Source organism: Podarcis filfolensis (assembly GCF_964270895.1).
Source record: "Podarcis filfolensis genome assembly, chromosome: 3".
Classification (NCBI taxonomy): domain Eukaryota; kingdom Metazoa; phylum Chordata; class Lepidosauria; order Squamata; family Lacertidae; genus Podarcis; species Podarcis filfolensis.
Genome location: NC_139606.1, coordinates 5,707,780 through 5,733,060, shown reverse-complemented (window position 1 = coordinate 5,733,060; position 25,281 = coordinate 5,707,780). Strand labels below are relative to the sequence as shown.

The following is a 25,281-nucleotide window of genomic DNA, read 5'->3' as shown; positions in this document are numbered from 1 at the left end:
CAATATTTGAACTGAAGAAAATGTTGAGAAACAAATGTTTTCCTCTTTAGCTTCTGTTCTCAATTAGCTTTTCCTAAATCAGCCTGCAATTCAGATACTTAGCATGAAAAGGTACCCTCATTACGGGCAAGAACATCCCCAAAGGCTTTTATCTTCTCAGCAAAAGATGATGGGAACACATTCAGCTGGTTTCGCCATTTTGGAGATTCCGCAGAAGGGTTCTTTGTTCAAGCCTCCCACCGGGGCAAAAAGCGTACTGGCTCTTAATACCGTATTTGTTAGGCAACCTGAGTGCCCAAAAGCAGAGCAGATTACATTTCTATGACACCCTGTATCATTTCAATAATGTTTCTTCATCTCATGACACTTTGCAGACATTAACGACAGGTTTTATCTGGCATGGGAGACAGGTTTTGTTCTGTTGTAGCCCCACTTATATGACGGGCTACAGAGGATATCTGCAGCGACGTTAGGAAACTAGTCTTCCACCTTCTCCTATGACAAGGGGTGTGTTTACTGTGTGCACAACAGTGTTTGCTACCGTGAACACCATAAAGAATTAGAGGGAGTTGTGTGGCTAAGCTGCGCTGGGTGGTATCCACTGGAACCGGTGGTACCGAAGGCAGAGAGTCTGACAGTGGGTGCAGCCAGAGCCAATGAGAGGTGGAGCCAACTAATTCTACCTCTGACCCCATCCTCTTTCCCACTGAGTTCCACAAGGGCACCACTGAGGCTAAGAAGGAGAAGGGAGCTGTGCCACCGTTGCAAGTAAGGAGGTAGGCAAGTAGGGGCTGCTGGTGAGCAGGCCAAGGTTCGTGGGGCAGTGCCCCAGCAGTCCTGCCTCTGCTATAGACTCAACATGGAACTGGGGCTCATTAATGTGTGCCGCGAGTGGCGCTGTGGGTTAAACTACAGAGCCTAGGACTTGCTGATCAGAAGGTCAGCGGTTCGAATCCCCGCAATGGGGTGAACTTCTGTTGCTCGGTCCCTGCTCCTGCCAACCTAGCAGTTCGAAAGCACGTCAAAGTGCAAGTAGATAAATAGGTACCACTCTGGCGGGAAGGTAAACGGCGTTTCCGTGCACTGCTCTGGTTTGCCAGAAGCGGCTTAGTCATGCTGGCCACATGACCCGGAAGCCGTACGCCGGCTCCCTCGGCCAATAAAGCGAGATGAGCACTGCAACCCCAAAGTCGGTCACGACTGGACCTAATGGTCAGGGGTCCCTTTACCTTTATGGCCTAGTTCTCCCTGGACGTGGTACTCACTCTCCATCTGAAATAAGCCACTTCAACATGGAGGGTAAGGCTGTCAATTGCTGCTAGTCAAGATTGCTGTCTACTGCCTCCCGGACCAGAGGGGGTATTCCTCTGAATACCAGTTGGCTGGGGGTCACCATCAGGGGAGGGCTATTGCCCTGCTTATGGGCTTCCCCATGGCACCTGCTTGGACACTGCGAGAAACAGGATGCTGGACTAGGTAAGCCTTTGTTTCTTACACCTCGAGTAGTTACATTTAGTCCCTCCTTATTCCACCCTCTAGCTTCTCATAGGTAACAGAAGTGAGCACGACAGCCTCCCTTACTTACACTTCCCATAGTTAGCAGCAGGGGAAACAGTGTAAAGAGGAAAATACCGTATTTTTCGCTCTATAACACGCACCAGACCATAACACGCACGTAGTTTTTAGAGGAGGAAAACAAGAAAAAAAATATTCTAAACGAAATAGTGGATATATGATTTTTGTGGTTCATGCTGTGGCCACAGACATGTGATCTGACAGTGAGTTTGGAGTAGCCCAATGCAAAAATCCTGAGGATCCATGTGGATCCATGCTTTGTAACCACGGAGGAGGGAAGGAAGGGGAACCATGGATCCTTTGTTCACAACTGCAGCAGATCCCCCCCCCGCCACCCGCAGGCATTCACTCTATAACACGCACAGACATTTCCCCTTACTTTCTAGGAGGAAAAAAGTGAGTGTTATGGTGCAAAAAATACGGTAATTAAGCCACCCCTTCCTCAACCTGATCCAATTCAGGGAGAGGAGGGAGGCGAGACCCTAGAGTTCCTGTTAAGTTAAAATTAAATGTGTTGGGAGATCCAGTCACGAATATCCTGTGTAGTTTGGCCTTTATCACCTCCAAAATGTAAATTGTTTGAGCCGTTCTTGCAAAAGTAGTTCCTGTATATTACAGGTTGAGAAAATGGGGTATTTCCTGAAGAACAGCTGAAGTTAAATGTTGTTACTGATTAGGAAAGACGCTACTTTCAACTTTTGAACTTCTTTTATTTCCTGCTTAAACATTTGCTAGATCAATTAAAGCAGTTTGCTGGTGTTTATTCTCCAAATGGATTGCTTCTTCCCTGCAAGCTCTCCTATATACTTTGAATGTGTAAGCTGAAATACTTGACTCATGAACCCCAAACAAAGCTATAAGCTGGTGCCAGAAACAAGAAAAGATGTACACTGCCTTTCTCTTCAATGCAAGCTAAGTTTATCTGTATGTCTGTTATCTCAGTCTGTATGTCTGTCATTTGTTCAACAGGAACCCTGAAATCAAGACCACAGACAGTGAGAATATACCCCCATCCTTTTTGAAGTGTGCTCAACAAATTAAGCAAGGGATGGATGCAATCTTATGACAGTGATTATCTAACAGAAAGGCAATGGGATTATTTACAGATTGTATCTTTCTTGCAAAAGAGAACCTGGCAATTTGTGCAAATAGGACTGGCTTAACTGGCTGGGCTACTAAGACTACAGCAGGGCCTTTGTCAGTCAGCATGTCATAGACCTTTAGCTATAGGACCCAGCAAAACAAGACAGCATTCTTTGCATAACACATTGTAAGAAGAAGTACACTTGAAAAGGTACACATGATAAATACTGCTGTGTTCCCACCGAGAAGGGAGATTTTTGGGGGCCAGTATTTATGTGCAACCTTTTTTCAAGGGCCTGCACTAAACCAAATTGTGCTGACTGAAAAAGGGTCATTTCAGCAGATAGATACCGGATCATTCCTCCTAAAAGGCAGATAAGAAATCAGCATTATTAGTAGTAGTAAGATAATCAAGAGTTTCCTATCCTTGTATCAAGGAGGAGTTCATCTCAGCTTATCCCATTTTATCCTACACTAAAAGGCTCCCCATCTTGTACAAAGAAACACAAGAAAGGGATTGTGGGCAAGCGCCTGGGTTCAAAGCACAATCCACAAGTGCCAGCTGGGTGTTAAAATACAGTGGTATCTCGTAATCCGTTCCGGAAGATTGTTCGAGTTCAGAAACCGAGGCGCAAAGGGCAGTTTGCAAATATAATAGAGAAAATTGAGGAAAATAACATATGCACTCAGTGGAAGCCGTTCAAACTCCGAGGCATGTTTGAAAACGGAAGCGTTTACTTCCGGGTTTACAGCGTTCAAAAACTGAAATGTTCGTCAATGGAAACGTTCAAAAACTGAGGTACCACTGTACCTCTTTGGGGGAAAGGTAGAGCTAGGCTCTCATTCTGTTCTCCCTTCCTCCAAAACAGTCGATATAATGTATTAAATATATTCTGAGCAGGGATGCATTTGCAACAGCTCTCTATTCCTATATATTAGAATAAGTTGCCTTGTCTGGAGTCCTGATTTTATGTCCTAATTCTTACCTACGGCTTAGGGGGCATTTAATGATAATGGTGCAGAAATAGTTGGTAGTAGTGCATTAGAGGTCAAGAACTGCTCTTCTAAAGCAAAGAACAAGCACTTTAACAGTCACAGAGAAAATAATGACTATACTGCTTCAAGTCTTTTCTTTGGTCTGCATTCTTGAGGTTTAAGGCCTTAAGTAATAATGTGTGTTAACTGGTACCAGTGATAAGAAGGAAACCAGAATGAGAATATCTGCACAGGAAGCTTACATCAGGCTTTCTTCAATCAGGTTTGTAATATGGATGCTAACACTTACCAATAATCCAGAATGTTCAATTACATTACAAATGCCTTTCATCTGTCTAAACAACAGCCAGGTGTTAGAATAAAGGAGCCGAGAGATGCACAGACGCAAATTAAGTGTCTTGTGTAAAACGGTCTTTGAACTTCTTGCATCAAGCTCACTGTGGCCATTCCTGTATAGTTACAGGTTCTTGACATTTCTTAGTTGGAGCAGCTAAAGATTATTTCCAAATATCCCAATGTTTAACATACACAGATAGTGTGGCTTAGCAGGAGGGGGATAAGAGAAATATACCGTATTTTTCACTCTCTAAGATGCACCAGACCACAAGTTTTTGGAGGAGGAAAACAAGAAAAAAAATTTCTGAATCTCAGAAGCCAGAACAGCAAGAGGGATCGCTGCGCAGTGAAAGCAGCAATCCCTCTTGCTGTTCTGGCTTCTGGGATAGCTGCGCAGCCTGCATTCGCTCCATAAGACGCACACACATTCCCCCTTACTTTTTAGGAGGGAAAAAGTGAGTCTTATAGAGCAAAAAATATGGTAAATGAGAACGTACTTTTTAGAATAGCTAGGACTAGTTTCCATTAGGCATACATGTCTGGCATACATTGGTTCAAGTCCACTCTGCATCATCAAGATATATCCAGTAACCGGTAGCAGAAACATAATCCCATAATCTCTGGCCTTAGAATCAAGAAGACTTATCCCTTCACAGAGAGGGGGCCTTTCAGAATACAACAGGGCAGGCTTGATGTAATAAAGGGAGAGAACTCAATTTGTCTCCCCGTACAAGCTAGGCTATCAAGGTGACCTTGCCTAGTACGATCCAGCTGTCAAAATCTACCTCTCAGAGTGGGCCTTTAGTGTTCCAGCAAAAAGCAAACACCTTGCTTTCACTCGTATCAGCGCACGAGTGTTGCATATTTTGCACACACGCAAAACTATGAAACATCACTACCTCATCACAAATGTGTCTGCACTCAAAGGGGGAAACACTCCAGAAATGCGCGCGCACACACGTAGTCTGTGACTGGCTACCACAGTGTTCCATACCACCAAAATGGAAAAGGGACGCATCTGTTCAATCCAAACGGCCGCTTGGGTCTGCTCCAAGTTAAATATGCTGTTGTCTCCAACATACAGTGTCCTCAGAGTGCCTCCCCGCTCCTTCTCATTCATAGGACTGACTCTTTAGATTCTAGATCTTTAGTGCTAGGTGGCGGAGCGGCAAATGTGATGTCTTGGCTTCTGTGCATTACCAGAGGTGACGTTTCCCCCTCAGCCTTGCTGTTTGGAACGGCTTCTACGCAGACTTCATTTAGTTTTTCTTCTGCTTTCTCCTTGGCTTCTTTCTGATTCAGATAATGAAGGATACCTGCTCCGAAGGCATCCCCTTCTACATTCACAACTGTCGTGGTCCGGTCCCTGGTCAATTGGGAAAGAAGACAAAGGGAACCCGGTGTTAACAAAACATCACAGAAGATGAGATTGCTCAGTCAGCCTACAGGGTACCATTTCCCCCCAGATGTATACAGTTCAGACGTCATGAGAAACTGAGTAGAGCTTCTCAGAATTTGCTCCATTTCTGTGAGCTTCCAACAGAATATTAAAATACAATAGTCTATTAAACATTGAAAGCTTCCCTAATCAGGGCTGTCTTCAGATGTCTTCTAAAAGTCTGGTAGTTGTTTATCTCTTTGACATCTGGTGGGAGGGTGTTCCACAGGGTGGGTGCCACTACCAAGAAGGCCCTCTGCCTGGTTCCCTGTAACTTGGCTTCTCACAGCGAGGGAACTGCCAGAAGGCCCTCGGCGCTGGACCTCAGTGTCCGGGCAGAACGATGGGGGTGGAGACGCTCCTTCAGATATACTGGACCAAGGCTGTTTAGGGCTTTAAAGGTCAGTGGTAATCAAAAACAGTGGTTACTATAGCTGGCTGGAGGCATCAATGCTTATATTGTCCAAGGGTCTGACTCTAACCAGACAGGGCAGCAGCAGATCCAGGGGAGGGGAGGCTACTCTCTGCTGAATTGTGGCTTATCTCATAGGAAAATGGAAGGCTGCTTTATAACGAGTCAAACCAACAGTGCATCTAGCCCAGTATTGTCAGGGCTAATTGGCACCTGCTCTTCAGGGTTTCAGTCCTACCTGGAGATGTTGAGGATTGAACCTGTGACCTTCTGCAAGCAGAGAGGGTGCTCCAACGCTGACGCTCCCTACAGCTCCACCCTCCACAATGCTTCTCTCTTAGGGCTTGTCCACACTTATCTTTTGCCCCACTCTTTCCAACCACAGGCCCACACTTAAAAGCTCTTGTGTCCCAGGCATTTTCTTTTTTTTGGTCTGAGCTTTCCCCACTTTTCAGTGTTCAATCGGAGCAAATGTCAATTTGGGTTCTCCATGGATTGCTATTTGCTCCAACTGAGCTTTAAAGAGCGGGTTTTCGCACGGAGCTTTAAAGCGCAGACCATGCCTGGAAAGAGCGGAGGAAAGGGAAGCGTGGATAAGTCAAAAGTCAATCATTCCCAGTGCTGCCAGACAAAAAGTGTCTGGAGGGGTGGATTGTGGGAAAGTAAGTTGCTATGGAGAGAAACTTTAGCTCCCCTCACACAACAAACTGTCTTATAGCTTGTCAGACTGTTGATCAATCTGGACCCAAATTGTCTACTGACTGGTAGACTGCAACCCAGGGTGGATCTACACACAGGGGGGGAAAACCACGCTATAAATAAGTCAGAAATTAAATCGTTATAACAAAAAAAAACCTATGTAAAAATCGCATAGAAAATATGTTTGTTCTCTGGCGCCATCTGGTGTTACACAGTCAAAGCATTGGTGTGTTTTTTTTTACTAATGTAGCTGAGTCCCTAATCACTTTAACTGGAGATTCTAAGGATAAGCTGTGCCATAACATCATCAAGATTGGCCCTTGATAACTGACCTACAGTATACAGCATCTCTCTTTCATTTTTTAGGTTCCTGCCTTTTAGGAATTCTGTACTTCATTCACACTGTCAGCTTAAAAAAATATATATTCTGAAATGTATTGTTATGAGTTTGTGGGGAGGAGGCAGGCAAGCTAATTCCTGGATCCAGCACAGATTCAACTGCTGGAATAGCCAAGCCAGCCCACTAGATCATGGCCCACTAAATATGGGAATGGCTCTGTGCCAAAGGACAAACGTGTGGGTCTCCCTTTCTCAACGTTCTGTTAGTTAGAAAGACAAGAGGCTGGAGTTGAGAGTTGAGTGATGTGAGCTAGAAGCTGGATACAAAAGTGGCAGATTGGAAACGCAGAGAGAGAAAGAGAGAGAGGGAGAGAGAGCGCGCCATGGCTGATTTCTGCTAGGATCCAAGGCTGTGGCTATGGGAGAAGCAGGACATTCTTGGCATGTCAATGCTGTGAACCCCTCCATCATAGGCTCAGCTTGTATATATGTGTAAATAAACCATATATCTTAAGGACACTACAGTCTCCACGGTACCTCGTTGCAAAGGAAACACAACCTTGGGTGAAGCACCTCGAACCCCAGGAATCTCCCACCACTTGGAGACTGGAGTGGTGTATGCTCCCCTCAAAATATAATATTCAATTCATGCCACCAACCACCTGCAACGACGCCACAATAATGTGTGCCCTAACCACACACCAAGTACTTACACAATCCAGTCGACAGCCAGTATGAGGGAGATATCATTGGTGGGAAGTCCAATTGCCTCCAAGATAATAGCTATGGTGAGAACGCCTCCCGCTGGGATTCCAGCAGCTCCCACGCTGGATGCAGTTGCCGTTACACTGTCAATGGGAATCAATATTGGTTACTGTGGTGCTGCAATGGCACATATGCATAAAAGTGCCAAAGGTTTCCTTTTATGTCTAGGGTTATTTCTTCCTTCCCACATGCTGGCACAACATGTTCCAGGTAAAAAGGTAAAGGACCCCTGACAGTTAAGTCCAGTCGCAGACGACTCTGGGGTTGCGGCGCTCATCTCGCTTTACAGGCTGAGGGAGCCGGCGTTTGTCCGCAGAGTTTTTCCGGGGTCATGTGGCCAGCATGACTAAGCCGCTTCTGGCGCAACAGAACACCAAAACCAGAGCAGTGCACAGAAATGCCGTTTACCTTCCCGCCAGAGCAGTACCTATTTATCTACTTGCACTTTTTGGCGTGCTTTCGAACTGCTAGGTTGGCAGGAGCTGGGACTGAGCAATGGGAGCTCACCCTGTTTTGCGTGGATTCGAACTGCCAACCTTCCAGTCGGCAAGCCCTAGGCTCAGTGGTTTAGACCACAGTGCCACCTGCATTCCTATGTTCCAGGTAAGGTAAAGGTGAAGGGACCCCTGACCATTAGGTCCAGTCGTGGCCGACTCTGGGGTTGCAGTGCTCATCTCGCTTTATTGGCCGAGGGAGCCGGCGTACAGCTTCTGGGTCATGTGGCCAGCATGACTAAGCCACTTCTGGCAAACCAGAGCAGCACACGAAAATGCCGTTTACCTTCCCGCTGGAGCAGTACCTATTTATCTACTTGCACTTTTTGGTGTGCTTTCGAACTGCTAGGTTGGCAGGAGCTGGGACCGAGCAACAGGAGCTCACCCCGTTGCGTGGATTCGAATAGCCTACCTTCCGATCGGCAAGCCCTAGGCTCAGTGGTTTAGACCACAGCGCCACCCACGTCCCTATGTTCCAGGTACTTAGATGTAAAAACAAAAGTGCTTTTTTGCAACACAGATGATTCATATCACCATTGGGAACTATACACTTACTACCAGCACTAGGTTTAATTTTGTTCATCATGGTCTCCATTTGCATCACACTCACAATTCAAAGTGGATATATTTCTTCAAGCTGTATTCTGCATATCTGAATCACTGTTGTGCACACTCGGCTTAATTATGTATCTATTTAACTTACTTCTTAAATTTGTAGCCTGCCTTTTCACCAGATGGTGCTCAAAATAGCTAACAGCAATACAAAAAATTAATAAAAGCAAGCAAAAAAGAGGAGGCATCAATAGAAACAACCAGTTAAAACCAATGGCAACGTATTTATACATCAGCTTAGGAACAAAGGCTTTTGCCTCCATGCAGAAAGCCACAGAAATGGGGTTAGTTTGGTCTGCCTTGGAAGGGAGCAAGTGGCAGACTTTGGGCTCTCAAATTTCAGTGGCCCCCTGTGTGACGCTAAAATTCAGTGCGCACCCAACTGCCACACTCTGTTCTACATCACTGTTGTGGTGCCCCCTGCAGTGCTGGTGCCCAGTGTGGCCAAACCGGTCACGCTACCCTGAAACCGTCTCTGCAAGAAGACCCAGCTTGGCCTCTTTTGCCCAACATGGGGCTCAAACGCACAAATCTGAGATCATGAGTCTCATGCTCAGACCTTCTGCCCATCTGAGCACTTATTCACAATTGCAAAATATACTGTTTTCTCACTGGGAGGAGAAAGTTCCTGATGTTTTCAGCACATTGAACCCAGACTACCCATGAAGTGGAACACTGCCCATGGGGTGCTGTCTTAAGAGGACACTATTTTCTGCCTATTCCCCCTGCAGACTCCTGTGCTCCCACCCCCAAAGAAGATCTGAGGGATCCTCCCTCCAGAACAGCATGTTGAGTGGCGCTGGACACAACCGGCAGGAACGATGGAAGACTTACTCCCGTGAATCTGAGTCCCTTACGCAGACGAAAGCTCCTTCATTCACAGAAGGGAAAGCCTGGATTTAACCCACCACCTCTGTGAAGGGCACACGTTCTAAATAGTACTAGCAGTGCAACCAAGAAAGCTGCAAGAAGGCAAGCTGTTGTTTCTCTCTTGCACCTTTACAGCTAGATAACTTCATTTATTGCATATCCACAGTGGAGCCATCGCTGCATTCGGCCATCAGAAAAAGGCAGCTCTGCATTGCAACTTACAGAATGGTGAAGATCTGTCCGCTATTGAGCTCATGGTTGTTCAGCTGGGCAATAAAGATAGCAGCGACACACTGAAAAATGGCAGCTCCATCCATGTTCACCGTGGCCCCAATTGGCAGAATAAACCTGCTAATTCTTTTGTCTATTCCATTATTCTCCTCGATGCATTTCATCATGGATGGAAGAGTTGCAGAGCTAGATGTGGCCAAGAAAGGATATCATCATCAGGTCTGGCAATGTATATGACCCACTAATATAAACATTCTAACAGCTGGATCTCTCTGCCAGCCTAAACATATTGTGCAGCATTCCAGGTACATGCCGTTCCAGGGTAACCCGGGAACTGAAAAGAGCTCCACGTTCTATTTTTTCCAAAAGATCCATCCAAGTCTTATAAGAGGAAACATAAAGAGCGGTCTTGGGTACATTTTAAAATTACTGTTTGTTTCAGAGCTGTTATGACTAGTTTAAGCAAGACACTGTCTAAGAATTTAGATTAGACTGGATTTCATTATTTGTCTTGGTGGCCAAAAGCAGACAATTTGCACCTCAGCTATCTCACACTATTAGGGAGGTGCTGCTATTTTCTCTGGCCCTTTAAAACTGGTCAGAGCCTTCGTAAGTGGGAAAGGGAGTGAAGAAACAGATCATTTACAACTCTTGGCTTCAGCTGCCCACGATGGGGTTGCAACAGGGACTTCTCTCTCTTTTTAGCCCTCGCCCAATTCTAAATGCCCCCCACCTGCTTTGAAACTAATAAGAGGAAATGGCTATGTCAGTCTCAAACTGGCATAGCTTATGAGCCTGATCTTGGAGCTTCTTGTAGGATCTTGGAAGAATTTGGATCCAGTGGAACCAAGGCTGCCTCTGGCCTGCTCCTGAAATGCCTTATTTCGGGCCTAACTAATGGCTACTACCATCAGCAGGTCTACACCTGCAGAGCTTTCCACGTGCAAGGAGAGAGGGGGGCTCTTTGGTGGGCACCCCTACTCTGCTGGAGAAACTTTACCCCGTCTTAAATCTCTTCAGCCAGTGGATCAGGAGGGCAGGATATAGACATGGGACATCCAAATATCATTCTAAAATCCTGTGTGACATTTTGAGAAATTAGACACCCATAAGAGGGTTTCTTGCATTGCAATAAAGGCTATGAAAGTGACTAAGCAGGTCATTAACCTAGAATTATTACCCTGAATTAGAATAATGCTATTCCCATTTCACATATAAAAGCTTACATCAACCAACCTGGAACAAGTGGCAAAAGCTGTTGCAAACGGTGTTATAAGTCCTAGCAGAAAAGTGAAAGGGTTTTTGCGTGTAATTGCAAAATAAATAAGTGGTAAAACGACCAGTCCATGGATGAAGTGGCCCAGAATTGAAGCAAATATATATTTCCCAAGGCTCGTCACCAGCAGCATAATGTCGTCCATTTCCACTATCTTGCTTCCAACAAGAAATGTAATGCCAATAGGTACATACCTGCAGGGAAGTTAACACTCAACATTAGTAAGGGACAGGACTTTAAAGTGCCATAAACCAAAGCATGTGAAGAATGCAACAGCCATGCCATACAGACCAAGTCTGGAACAACATTCTAATTAAAACATTTGACTAAGGTTTGTTCTTTGATGAGCATATTTTCCCCCACAAACAATATTACCGTTTCTGCATTGCCTACATTTCCCAAACCCTTATATTTAAGGCCCACCCTCATTATTATCACAATTTGACAGCTACCATGCTATGCTAAGTCAGCCCTGCAGCACTGATCCAGCTCAAATGGGGCGGGGGAAGATCTGAGAGCTACAGGTAAAATATCTGTGCTCCCACAGCAAAACTGTCACTGTCTCCTCCTCTCATCTACTGGGCAAGGGACATCATATTAATGCTGCTGTTTAAATAAGTGTGTGGGCCTCCTAAATACATAGGAGCAGAACAAATTGATCCAAGCTTACGAAAGGTCCCAGGTTGACTCTCTTGCATTTATTGGTACGGCCAGGAAATATTCCTGTCTGAATCCCTGGGGAGTGGTTGCCAGACATATAGACAATTCTGAGTAAGATAAACCAATGGTTTCACTAAGCATAAAAGCAACATTATTTGTTTCTAAATATGATTTGAGCATGAAACCTAATGAAGTTGATGTTTTGAATCCCACTTTAAAAACAAAATTTATCTGTTTGATCTTTTAATCTATAGCAGGGTGGCTTTTCTTCAATTTGCTAATTAGGATTTCAAAGAGGGAGATAATAAATTCCAGAAAAGGAGAAAAGCAGCCCTGAGAATTTCTGTTCATTCCAGGGTCAAGCTAAAATATATGCCCATAATCTACAAAGTGGAGGATTATTTGATGACTAATTAACTTGGAGTGCTGGCTTAGTAATGACAAAACGATGATGCCACCTATCAATTGCTTTAATATTATAAAGGCATTATATTTAGGAATTGGGGGATGGGGGGGAATCCTACTCAGATTCCAGAGCAAACTCACCTGATTTGATCTGGGCAGATCATGGCCCAGAAAACATTAATCTTCCACTTCAGAATCCACAGTCCAGTGGATTGCTTTGCAAGAAGGTCCTTAAAAATGTTTTGCGTTTAAACTCCCAAAAGTAGGGCATCCGTAACTTGGACTGACTAACACCCAGGGCTCCTTGTCTCTGCATGCTTTGAATTCATATACAATGTCACACAAGAATATATCACCGAGGGCAACTGCTCCACATTAAGTAGTGTAAACAAGCAAATAAATAAATCCCAGAAGTAGTCTTTTTCTTTACAATCACCTCTGTGTACATCAACTTGTGAGTCAATGATGTTCTGGTATAATCAGCGTTTCTTCCCACAAATGAGCTTAACTATCAAGCTGAACAGTGAAATCTTAACGGTATACAATCAATAGTTTAGAAAACTGGGCCAATCTGTCCTTATATGCATCTCTCCCAAGGCCTTCTCGGTAGTGGCGCCCGCCCTGTGGAATGCCCTCCCATCAGATGTCAAGGAAAGAAACAACTATCTGACTTTTATAAGACATCTGAAGGCAGCCCTGTTTAGGGAGGTTTTCTATGTTTGACTTACTATTGTATTTTAATATTTTGTTGGAAGCCGCCCAGTGTGGCTGGGGAAACCCAGCCAGATGAGCAGGGTATAAATAATAAATTGTTATTATGATATAAGTGATAATACAGGTCTACACAGGGACAAGCAGCCAAGCCTTCAGGTCTTGCAGCCCTTCAAAAGTCGCACACTCCCTTTGGCCACTTTCAAATCTAAGTATCATGTGACACAATTGCCATTTTGCTGTTCAGGTTTGGATTTTTTATTTTATTTTAATGTTTGATGTTTTATCACATTATTATTATTATTATTATTATTATTATTATTATTATTATTATTTTGTTGGGAGCCACCAAGAGTGGCTGGGAAAACCCAGCCAGATAGGCGGTGTATAAATAAATTATTATTATTATTATTATTATTATTATTATTATTACTACTACTACTACTACTACTACTACTACAGGAAGAGGCTCTCTGGCCTTCTATTTGTTAGCCAAAGGAAGGCTACTTATTGTGGAGCAGTTGCCCTTGGTGATATATTTTTGTGTGACTTTGCATTTTGCTATTATATCACTAGCCTGTGTATTGTTTGTTGAATTCGTATACAGCAAGTCCTTTTGGGAGTGATGGGATCTGACAATGTTCTGTTACTCTCAGGGGGAACAGTATGGGAAGAAAGCATGGCCGCCCCCAGTGTTTACGCTGAGAACTTGGGTGGGCCAAACTTTAATGAGCTCATCCATCCCTAATTATCCTTGGAAGTAAAAACCTTAAGCTGCTCTAATACAAATCCCTAATGGCAAGTACTAACATAAAGGTCTGGTTTCTAAGGTCATATGTTCTATGAGATTTGTTCCATTGCTTACGGATCAAGCCCAACATTGGACACTATTAACTGCTGAGAAAAGCTTCTTAAGAAGATGCAGGCATACACCCTCTAAAATGATGAATTTCAAGTAAAGCAGTGATTATGTGTGAAGTCTGGCTTCCACTTTCCCTTTTCACCCAGGAAGATTTTATGAACCAATACCTGAACGTTGCCACCTGCAGTCAAATATTCTGAAAATGACTGCTTGATAAGCGGTGAGCTTGCACAACATCCAAGTTTACTGTCTCACTGTGAACACCTTGTTTAAAGGAGGACGCCCGATCCCTTAAAGCATGGGGTTTATGTGGGAGAGTAGGCATAACCACTTAACAGATTTTATTTGTAAGACAGTGAAAGAAACAAATAGTTTTCAGACCGGACTGTGAGCCAATGTGGTGTAATTAGTGGAGAAACTTTTCTTTTCAACAGAAAACTTCAAGGCAGAATACCCTATCATGCACATCCCTTCTCCACCCTATTCCAAACCCCTATTTTTTCCTGAACAAACCAGCTCCAACTTGCACCTTCAGCCCAGTATACATGAAGGAGCATCTCCACCTCCATCGCTCTGCCCAGACACTGAGATCCAGTGCCGAGGGCCTTCTGGCAGTTGCCTTACTGCGAGAAGCCAAGTTACAGGGAACCAGGCAGAGGGCTTTTCCGTCGTGGCGCCCGCCCTGTGGAATGCCCTCCCGTCAGATGTCAAAGAGATAAACAACTATCAGACGTTTAGACGACATCTGAAGGCAGCCCTGTTTAGGGAAGTTTTTAATGACTGATGTTTTATTTTTAATCTTTGTTGGAGTTGGGACATGGGTGGTGCTGTGGGTTAAACCACAGAGCCTAGGACTTGCCGATCAGAAGGCCAGAGGTTCGAATCCCCGTGACGGGGTGAGCTCCTGTTGCTCGGTCCCAGCTCCTGCCAACCTAGCAGTTCGAAAGCACGTCAAAGTGCAAGTAGATAAATAAGTACCGCTTGGCAGGAAGGTAAGCGGCGTTTCCGTGCGCTGCTCTGGTTCGCCAAAAGCGGCTTAGTCATGCTGGCCACATGACCCGGAAGCTGTACGCCGGCTCCCTCGGCCAATAAAGCAAGATGAGCGCTGCAACCCCAAAGTCGGTCACAACTGGACCTAATGGTCAGGGGTCCCTTTACCTTTACCTTAATCTTTGTTGGAAGCCGCCCAGAGTGGCTGATGCAGTTTTTAAATAACAGGATCAAGTGTAGCAGCAGGTCCCCTGTACATTTCAAAGATCCTGCATTTCATATGGCATCTGTACTGCCATATAAGTAGACAGGCTGATGGTGTGCTGCCCTAAGAACTGCATTAATACTTCTTAGGCTGGTTCAGACTTCATACCTGTAAACTAGAAATGTCTATGTGGGTACATATACGTGTAGTTTTGCCCGTTCCCCAGTACTGGAACACCAAAGGAAATCCCTAAAAAATTTATTTGCATGGGCACAGAAAGAAGATATGCGATACTGCTTTGATAAATCCAGACCCATCTCATAAGAGCATAAGAAGAGCCTGTTGGATCAGGGCAATCTCCAAGTTGGCCTGTGCCTATATTTAGCTGATTTGTACTACTTTTGCTGATGGTAACACACAAAATTGCCAGAGAGGATCGTCCCAAAGAACACTCACCACATAATCCAAGATACTAAGACCATGGTTGCTTCGTTGAAAGAATTAAAGAAACGGATGAGTTCTTCTCCTTCAGTGCCAAGCTTTTTTAAGGCAACTCCCAAAACCAGAGAAAACAGGACCAGCCCCAAGATATTCATTCCTTCAATATCCGTGCCAACTGGGAACTGTGAAATAATACATAGTTGTAATATTAAATATATTAGTGCTAAACTCCAATTGTATGAAATTAAATCTTTAGGTCAGTTTTCCCTTTCCCCCTCTTTTGATATGAACTATGGCAGGTCACAGAATGGATAGAAGATACATGCAAAATATTGTAGAAACACCAGGGGACAACTAGAAACAGCCAGTCTCTAGACACAAATGTAAAACCTTGAACAGAAAATACTGTTTCCAGGAGAGCTCAGAATAAAGACAGTAGAGCCTCCATCGTTCCCAATCTCGAAATTTAAGAGTTAGTGCTTTGTCACAGGATCAACCCCTTCCCACTCAGCCCACCTGGTCACAGCCTACTCCGTTCAGCAGTGACCACTGCTATCATATAGTTGACATCTTGAAATTCTTCTCTATACACTGATTATACAGACCAATAGGTTAAGAATTACTTCTATATCTGGTTAAATTTTGTGAAAGGAAAGACGGTGTTGTATGTGCATTGACTAAAGGCACACTGAGCGACTCTGATTGTGTGCACAGCCCCTGCCCTGCACATGTATTAGACATAATGTCTGAATGGAGTCTGCAAGCGTACATATTGCACACATGTAACCTCTGTGCAGATGTTCGGGTGACTGTGCATGTACTGCAGGCACAACCCCAAATTGTCCCCATATGTTTGATTAATGCATATGTTGTCTGAACAAAACTTACATAATCAAGAGAGGTAATCAAAAGCAAGAATAAAACACAGGCATGCTTGTGAAATGTTATACTGTTCATTGTACATCAGGGCAGGGTGTGTGGGTGTGTATTCAATTGAGATGTTCCAGTTTTCCATGTGTCCCAAGAATCCAACTCTGCTAAAGTGGTAACTCAATATCAAATAGAATATTTCCCCATTACAAACCATTTCAGGCTAATGCTGGATTGCACCTATTAGAATCCTAAGCATACCTCTTCAGGAACTTATTTTTGAATAGACATTGACCATATTATTATTATTATTAACTGAATTTATATACCACCCTATACCTGGAGGTCTCAGTTCACCTAACAAGTGCTGATGTGGCACCATGCTAGAACCCATGGAAACACACACACCCACACACCCAGAACTATCCATGGGGCAATAACCTGCCAAATCAGAGATTATTTAGAAATATTTTGTTCATATCTTAGAGATGCTCTGATTGTCAAAAACAAAAATCAAACTATTTAAAATAAGAAACAAAATGAAACATTCAAGAACTAGAAAGGAAAACTGTTCAAAGTCAGCAACAGCTAGCCAGATTTCAGGGACAGCCTAAGGCGTATCATGCTGTGTTTCCAATGTACACAGGGCTCCATTATACCAGAGCACCAGGAGATCAAACCATGAGAAAAGGATTCCACATTATTAAGCGTCCAAAAGCCACATTAAAATCTTACAAGATAAAACAAAAAGAGGTAAATGGTTTCAGTGTGTGTGTGTTTCAAATATAATATAAACCCAGTACAGCACATATTGGCTCTTGCCCTTTGTAGCTTAAGAGTTTTCACATATGCCATCTGAATTCCAATGTAAACATTCCTTTTACAGTGGTATCTCGGTGTACGAACTTAATCCGTTCCAGAAGTTCGTTCTTAAACCAAAACCGTTCTTAAACCAAGGCACGCTTTCCCTAATGAGGCCTCCTGCCACCGGGGCCTTCCACCGTTCAGCTTCCGTTCATAGACCAAGTTAAAGTTCGCTAACTGGGACACTACTTCTGGTTTTGCAGAGTTCTTAAATGAAATAGTTTGTAAACAGGGCTGTTCTTAAACCGAGGTACCACTGTACTCTGATTGTATTTGGACATCATACTAAGACACATCAAGTCCCAAGCTGGCCCATCTGAGGCAGCCTCAGCATGGATACTGAAGTCCCCCAAAACTACCGTGAAAGGATTCTCCAACACCACATCCAAGACTTCCACCAGCAGCTTAGTTTGGGAGTTTGTTGAGCATTGGGATGAACGGTACACTAACAACATCCCTGTTCTGTCTCATTGGCCGAACAACACAAACAAGGCATCACACCCAGACACAGTGCAGATAGGTCTCCAGGGAAAAGATATGGAATGTTTATGGATGAGTGACGTAAACTGGGCTGGTGCTGCATCAAGCACCTGAGAATGGGGCCACCCAGTCAATTCACCCAGGTTTCAGTTATGCATGCCAAGTCAGCGCTCTCACCTGCAAACAAATAATGGATAATAGATGCTTTGTTCTCAAAAGACCTGGCATTTAGCAGCAACACCGCCAGACCAAGGGGGCTTAGCAGACTGGCACCCCCACATTATGAGACACAAAACAGAGAGGGCAATGGCTTTGATGTAACTGGCCAATATGGCACAACCTTAGCAACTGAACTTTTAACAAATGTGTTTTATATAGTTTTAGACTCTAAATATGAAGCATCATGTCGTTTTATGACTTCCTAGAAGATCTGGGACTCCAGCAGTCTGGTTGCTGCTCCACAATCAGCAAACCCTAATAATGGGCGAAAATGTGCCTTTTCCCCCTTTAAGTGAAACAAACAAAGAAACAGGCTGATTTGCCTATCCCTCAAACCTCTCCATTCTTAAGGAAATCAGCCCTGAGTGCTCACTGGAAGGACAGATCCTGAAGCTGAGACTTCAATACCTTGGCCACCTCATGAGAAGAGAAGACTCCCTGGAAAAGACCCTGATGTTGGGAAAGATGGAGGGCACAAGGAGAAGGGGACGACAGAGGACGAGATGGTTGGACAGTGTTCTCGAAGCGACCAGCATGAGTTTGACCAAACTGCGGGAGGCAGTGGCAGACAGGAGTACCTGGCGTGCTCTGGTCCATGGGGTCACGAAGAGTCGGACATGACTAAATGACTAAACAGCAACATCAACTCTAGGGCTGCAAGAATGGCCTCAGGTCACTGCATAGAGGTTGCCCTTGTGTTTGACAAAGGATTAAAAGACAACGTTCTCTGAGAGTGCTTAATTTTTTTTAAAATCACACACATTTTGAAGCCAAAAGTCCAACTCTAAAGGAAGCATTTACATCCACATGTTAAGATCTATGCGAAACCTTAAAACGTGAGAGGTGAAAACAAAACGATTGCTTACCTTTTCAATCGAAGCATTTCCAACAACTGAAGTTCCATTTATCACTACTGCGTTGTAATCAGTAATATACTGTTAACAAAAAACAATATTTCGATTAAATATTCTATGTATCATTACAGAGGTATGGAAGTTCATTGTTATACAGCAGCCTTTCCCAGCTTTTGTGCCTTTCCAATGCTTTGGTCTACAACTCCCACCGCCATGGTCAATAATCAGGGATAGTGGGAACTAAACTCTAAAACATCTGGAGGGCAGCTGTTTGGGGAAAACCGCTACACAGCTTGCGAATTCACATCCAGAGCTTCATACATAATAAGGGAAACCACCACACACATTGGTACAAATAAAATTAACACATTTGTCAAAATAGTTTTCTTTTACCATTTCAAGCCTAGAGGTAGCCTAGGAGCTTTTTCTTCAATGGTACTTCTGAACATTCCCTGACCTTCAATCTTACATACACTGGACCTAGCAACAAATCCCATTGAATTCAGTGTTATTTACTTTTGTAAGATGCCTAGGATTTATATAAATAGTAAATAAATAATAATAATAATAATAATAATAATAATAATAATAATAATAATTTATACTCCACCCATCTGGCTGGTTTGCCCCAGCCACTCTTATGTTATTATGTATCTTATAAAGACTTTAGGAAGATTTAATTCTAATCTCAATCTCATATGAAGAGGGTGAAATTAACACAAAACCATTGCTTACCTTTTCAATGGTAACGTTTCCGATAGTTGCGTTTCTTATTATGGCTTTATAATCGGTGGCATACTGTAAATGCAAAAGGATAAACTGAGTCCTACACTGGTAGACAGCTTGGAAATATCTCAGATCTCTTAAATGTAATTTTGGAAACTGCTACTTGCACTGATGAGGCTCTATTGATATTAAGAGGTCAGTTTTGCTCTCTTAATATCTTTGTGGTGTGTTTTGACGTGTGTTTTGTAAGACCCTTTGTGGAAAATGTTTCTCAAAGGGCAGGTGAAACATCTTTTAAATTCAACAAATAAATAACATTGCTTTCAATATGTAGTCCCCTATATCCAGCTTTTCCTGTGATTCAATGGTAGGTTACGGCTGCCATATGCCCGGGATTTCCCGGACATTTCCGGGCTTTGATGGATTTCCTTAAAAATAGCTCAAAAACGTCAATTAATTTTTGGGGAGATTTGGAAAAAAGTGGGGGGGGGGGGCTCAACAACTTTTGTGTCCGGACTTTCATTTTTTGAAATATGGCAACCCTATTAGGTGCTCTATTTTCAGTTGGGATGTTTTCCTGCCCTTGGCTGTACCTGGATATTATTTGTCTCTTTTGACAGAGACACACTGGTGGCGCGTGTACAATGTCTGAGGAAGCAGTACATTCAGCTTGTGTCTGGGCTCACTGTCTTCTGCTTTTTGAAATAGTTGTGGATATTTCTTTGTAAACCGCTGTGAGGTTCTTTTTTTTACACTCAAGCAGTATGGGTGTTGTGTATTGAGTCAAAGGATTTTATATCTGTATTATTATTGTCTGTATTTGCATTAGGGTAAAGTAACTGCCTTTTGGTTCCAGAGGGTACAGCTACTATTGGTTCATTTAAGCTGCTGTATTTGGATCCTCTGTCTTATTGGTTTCCTCCAAAAGGCAGGACTGTGATTGCCTGATATTGTTCCCTCCAAAATGTATCCTTTCTAGTTAGTTCCCTGTCCCTATAAATGTAGCTCTCCCCTCCTCAGTTCTCAGTCTTGTTTGCTTTAATAAAGAAGTGTTACTACAGAACTGTCTCCAGCGTATTATGTCAAGAGAGCTGAAATCACAAACCCCGCGTCACAACAATGTGTGTGTGCATTATGAAATAAATAATATCCATAGATAAACAACTAAAAACAGCTCTGCTTCTTTGCTTTCAGTGGCAACCTTCTACAGAAAGCCCTTATACTTTTCTTTCAACCTTCAAAGCTTCTGTTTCCCAGTACAGTGGTACCTTGGGTTAAGAACTTAATTCGTTCCGGAGGTCCGTTCTTAACCTGAAACTGTTCTTAACCTGAAGCACCACTTTAGCTAATGGGGCCTCCTGCTGCTGCCACACCGCCGGAGCACGATTTCTGTTCTCATCCTGAAACAAAGTTCTTAACCCGAGGTAGTATTTCTGGGTTGGCGGGGTCTGTAACCTGAAGCGTATGTAACCCAAGGTACATTATTTTAAAGGTAAAGGGACCCCTGACCATTAGGTCCAGTCGTGACCTACTCTGGGGCTGCGGCGCTCATCTCGCTTTATTGGCCGAGGGAGCCGGCGTACAGCTTCCGGGTCATGTGGCCAGCAGGACTAAGCCGCTTCTGGCAAACCAGAGCAGCGCACGGAAACACCATTTACCTTCCCGCCGGAGCAGTACCTGTTTTTCTACTTGCACTTTGACGTGTTTTCCCAATAAAAGGTGCTAGTCATTTCTGGAGCACCTGGTTGGCACTTTTGATTTCTAATCTTGGCCACTGCCCACGTCTGCCCCCCAAAAAGCAGGGTCAGGTCCAACAGCACCCCAACCACCTCACCTAATCGTAAAAAGGCCCCATGATTCCTTTGTTTACATTGCCAAAGCAGTATCATTAGATCAGAGCAAGCAGCATTCATCTGAGCATGCTCCGGCGGCTAAAGTGGTGCTTCAGGTTAAGAACAGTTTCAGGTTAAGTATGGACCTCCGGAATGAATTAAGTACTTAACCCGAGGTACCACTGTATGGCAACCCTAGTGGGAGAGCAGACACTGAACATGTATGCTAACTTTGTGTTTGCTAAGGGTGAGAATATGAAACTAAAAGAAATAACTGATAAATTTGAAGAATATAGTATGCCTAAAAAGAATGATGTTTCTGAAAGAAATATGCATTCAGAAAGCAACCTATTGATCAGTATGTTACAGAACTAAGGAGGCTGTGTAAGAACTGTAGTTTTGGTGACTTGAAAGACTTTCTGATAAGTGGTGGAAATTGAATTATTTGTGGAATCAGAGGTAATGTTCTCAGACAGCAGCTGCTGCATGAGGGAGATCTGTCAGGTATATGTGAGATAATATTCCAGTTCAAGAAAAGGGAGAAAAATAATTCTGAAATAGCCAGATTCTGCCAGCGCCACAGAAATACATCACGGTAATGTCAGAATGTCCATTGTAGTAATGCTAGTGGGTAGCTTCTCATCAAGAGGTTATGCACTAGATAAAAAGGAAGAATTCAGTGCTGAAATTCTTCCATTAGTCTGTCTTCAGCACGTTGAAATTGCTAGATATCCAAATTCATTGTGCCCTCCACAACATTTGTGCAAACAGTCCTCTTTTAAATCTGAGTCTACATATTTCTGCAACCCCTCATTCATCTTGATAAGTGAACTACTATACTTAGTTGAACCACACTATGGGCTAAATTCAGTGACTATTTAAACTGGTACATAAACAGTAACAAGTAAATGATCAGTTGCCTTGATTTTAATAATAATAATAATAATAATAATAATAATAATAATAATTTATTTTCTTAATCATCCAGGATAAAGAATTGTAGGTACTATTATGTCTCAGTGAAAGTACCATATTTTTCACTCCATAAGAAGCACTTTTTTCCTCCTAAAAACTAAGGGGAAACGTCTGTGCGTCTTATGCGCGAATGCGTGGTCCCTGGAGCCAAATTGCCCAGGGGCAAAAGGCAGATCATGCTTTTTTTTTTTTTTTAGAAAGAGGGAAGGGGGTGTTGAAACGAAGCCGCTGAGCAGCTGGTCGGCAAGTGATCAGGAGGGAGATAAGGGAGGCTAGCGATAAAGGAGGCTGCCTGGAAGGGGGGAGGTAAAAGCACATGGATCCTCAGGATTTTCGCATTGGGTCACCCCAAATTAACCATCAGATCACATAGCATGTCCATGGCTACAGCCTGCACCAAAAAAATCACGCATCCACTGTTTCGTGGGGCCACAATGGCGCAAAAACATGGTTACAAAGCACGGATCCACATGGATCCTCAGGATTTTTGCATTGGGCTACCTCAAACTCACCGTCAAATCACATGTCTGTGGCCATAGCATGAAACACAAAAATCATACATCCACTGTTTCGTTCAGAATATATTTTTTTCTTGTTTTCCTCCTCTAAAAACTATGGTCTTATGGTCAGGTGCGTCTTATGGAGCAAAAAATACGGTATATCAATGACATGATCCCCTTAGGAATTGAGTTGGGTTTCTGTTTTTTGTTTCTTGGTCACATGCTTCAGAAATCTCAGTCCAAAGAAAGAAAGGAAAAGGCATATGAAACTCACCGATCGAAAGGCTGCTGCAACAAGATTTGCTGGGAACAAGTTTCTGGGTGAGCAGGAACCAAAAAAAAAAAAAAGGAAAAAGAGAAGAAAAACAAAGATTAGAATTTAATGACAGCTTATCAACTTAATTATTTCTTTTCACATTAGTACAACATTATGCCTATATAGTAGGATTAGGGCATTAATTCAGCATTAACAATGTTGTACAATGCCATATAATCACTTCTTGCCTCAATCTTATTAGGCCTCAGCAGATACACTTGCCGTTGCAGAATATAGGAATGAACTAGTTGAGTCAATGACTATTTTCTCAAAACTGTCATGTGACATTTCCCCACCATATGGAACATCCAACTTTTTAAAAAGAGCCATCATCAAACTGGCATCCTGAGATCCCACAGATGTCATTAGGTTAGTCCCTTGGCCAATCCACTGAGTCCAGACTTTTCTTAATGCTTCTCCAAATAATGTCCTGCCTCAATCTGCAAGGAAGGACACTTTGCTCCAATTCAGCATGGCAACAAGGCTCTATCTGTTGGCTAGCAAAGAAGCAGCCACATCAATGCAGGTTTCCACTTCCTTCCCTCTTCCTTTCCCCTTCTGTATCTTATCTATTAGATCAGGCTTCCTCAACCTCAGCCCTCCAGATGTTTAGAGACTACAATTCCCATCATCCCTGACCACTAGTCCTGCTAGCTAGGGATCATGGGAGTTGTAGGCCAAAAACATCTGAAGGGCCAAGGTTGAGGAAGCCTGTATTAGATGGTCAGCCTGTCTTAGAAAAGGTTAGGCGTTTTGTGTTATTATTACTACAACTACTGCTACATTTAACTTTGCTGTGTAATTCAAAGATAGCATGTGAGATGAGATCTGGTAATCTAGAACCCACCAGCCCAATTCTGCATGTACAGATGTACACACGTCTTCCACAACAGCCCATACAACTCAGGTCACACTTCACATGGGAGAGCGGGTATATCCCAGAAGAGGCACACACAGAGCACAGAACTTCAGTTGACAACAACAACATAATACATCTGAGACTGGAGTCTATATACTGTACAGCGGTGGAAAGAAAAACAATAAGCTTGCAGGACTTATTGTATGAAGATAAAGTGAACCAGTGAGAATGGTATGACAAAGGGAAGAGCCATTATCTAAACCACAGATAAGCTGCCTGGTCTCAAGTTCTTTACTCAACTCACACTGAGTGAACTCTCCCACAGCCATGAGCAGCCATGCACACAACCGCCCTGAAAACTGCTTCTGCCAGCGTCTGAGTTTTCCTGTTGTTGATTTTCTACCCCTACTCCACTAGAAACGAATGGGAATAATTCAGGGGGTTTGAAGTACTGTTCTATTTCAAACTTTACAAAATGTATCAGACTGTATTTTTCAGATGTATTCCAAACAAGTTTCTTTAAACTAATCCCAAACTTCTTTGGCTGCATAAAATGTTGGCGCTTTGTTTACATTCACTGCTGCCACTCATCTTTGCAGCCTAACTAGACACACACAGGAAGCTAATTTGTGCTGCTCATAGTTGATTTAAAAGAAGAAAAGAAATGTATCAGTTACTTTTCTATGCTCAAAGCAACATACTTTCATATGAACTTGCCTGGGTTTTCAGATCTTTGCGGGAGGCCCCTCTCATGGTCCCATCACCTCCCAGGCATGCTTGGTGGGGAAAATGATAGGGCCTTCCTTGTGGCTTCTCCCAGACCTTGGAACTCCATCCCTGAAAAAGCTAGGCTGACTCCCTTCCTGTTGTCTTTCTGCCAGCAGGTGAAGACTGCTTTTCGGAACTGGCTGCTTTTAATGAAATGGCACTGTGCTGTTTTTATTGCAACTATTGGTATGGTTTTACTAGATTTTATATATGTATATAGTTTTAAATTCTATCAATGTTTAATCCTTTTTCAATGATTTCTTTTTGTATGTTTTTAACAGTTCTTATTTTTATCTGTAAACTGCCTTGAATCCCATCGGGGGAAAGGCAGGGTATAAATCATAGGGTAGGCAAACTAAGGCCTGGGGGCCGGATCTGGCCCAATCGCCTTCTAAATCCGGCCTCAGGATGGTCCGGGAATGTTAAGTTTAAAAAAAAAAAAGGAAACACCTTCTACTTTGATGGACAACACGGGCTGGGATGTAGGGTGCTAAATGACAAATTGGAGACACTGCTAAAAGTCCATTTGAACTGATTTTACCTGACTGCACAGGCAAAAATGCAACCTTCTGCATCAGAGTTTTCCAACCTTTCCATGTTGGTGACACACTTTTTAGG

The 25,281-nt window shown here is 43.3% G+C and overlaps 1 protein-coding gene and 1 long non-coding RNA gene across 2 annotated transcripts in view; both read right to left on the bottom strand.

Moving 5' to 3' along the window:
* Positions 1 to 2,264: 2,264 nt before the first annotated feature.
* The window catches only part of LOC310759537, a 57,254-nt gene continuing 34,237 nt past the window's right edge, over positions 2,265 to 25,281 (bottom strand). The window contains exon 2 of the long non-coding RNA XR_014546389.1: positions 2,265 to 3,343. This is a non-coding gene — a long non-coding RNA (uncharacterized lncRNA). The remainder of the gene's footprint in view (positions 3,344 to 25,281) is intronic.
* Positions 2,265 to 25,281, bottom strand: part of SLC1A4 (solute carrier family 1 member 4) — a 28,644-nt gene continuing 5,627 nt past the window's right edge. The window contains exons 2-9 of the mRNA XM_083606564.1: positions 22,995 to 23,037; positions 19,423 to 19,485; positions 18,700 to 18,768; positions 15,416 to 15,582; positions 11,087 to 11,320; positions 9,842 to 10,036; positions 7,592 to 7,726; positions 2,265 to 5,356 (exon numbers count right to left, since the gene is read on the bottom strand). Of these exons, the coding sequence (XP_083462690.1) occupies positions 5,107 to 5,356; positions 7,592 to 7,726; positions 9,842 to 10,036; positions 11,087 to 11,320; positions 15,416 to 15,582; positions 18,700 to 18,768; positions 19,423 to 19,485; positions 22,995 to 23,037 (1,156 nt within the window). The 3' untranslated portion in view covers positions 2,265 to 5,106. The remainder of the gene's footprint in view (positions 5,357 to 7,591; positions 7,727 to 9,841; positions 10,037 to 11,086; positions 11,321 to 15,415; positions 15,583 to 18,699; positions 18,769 to 19,422; positions 19,486 to 22,994; positions 23,038 to 25,281) is intronic.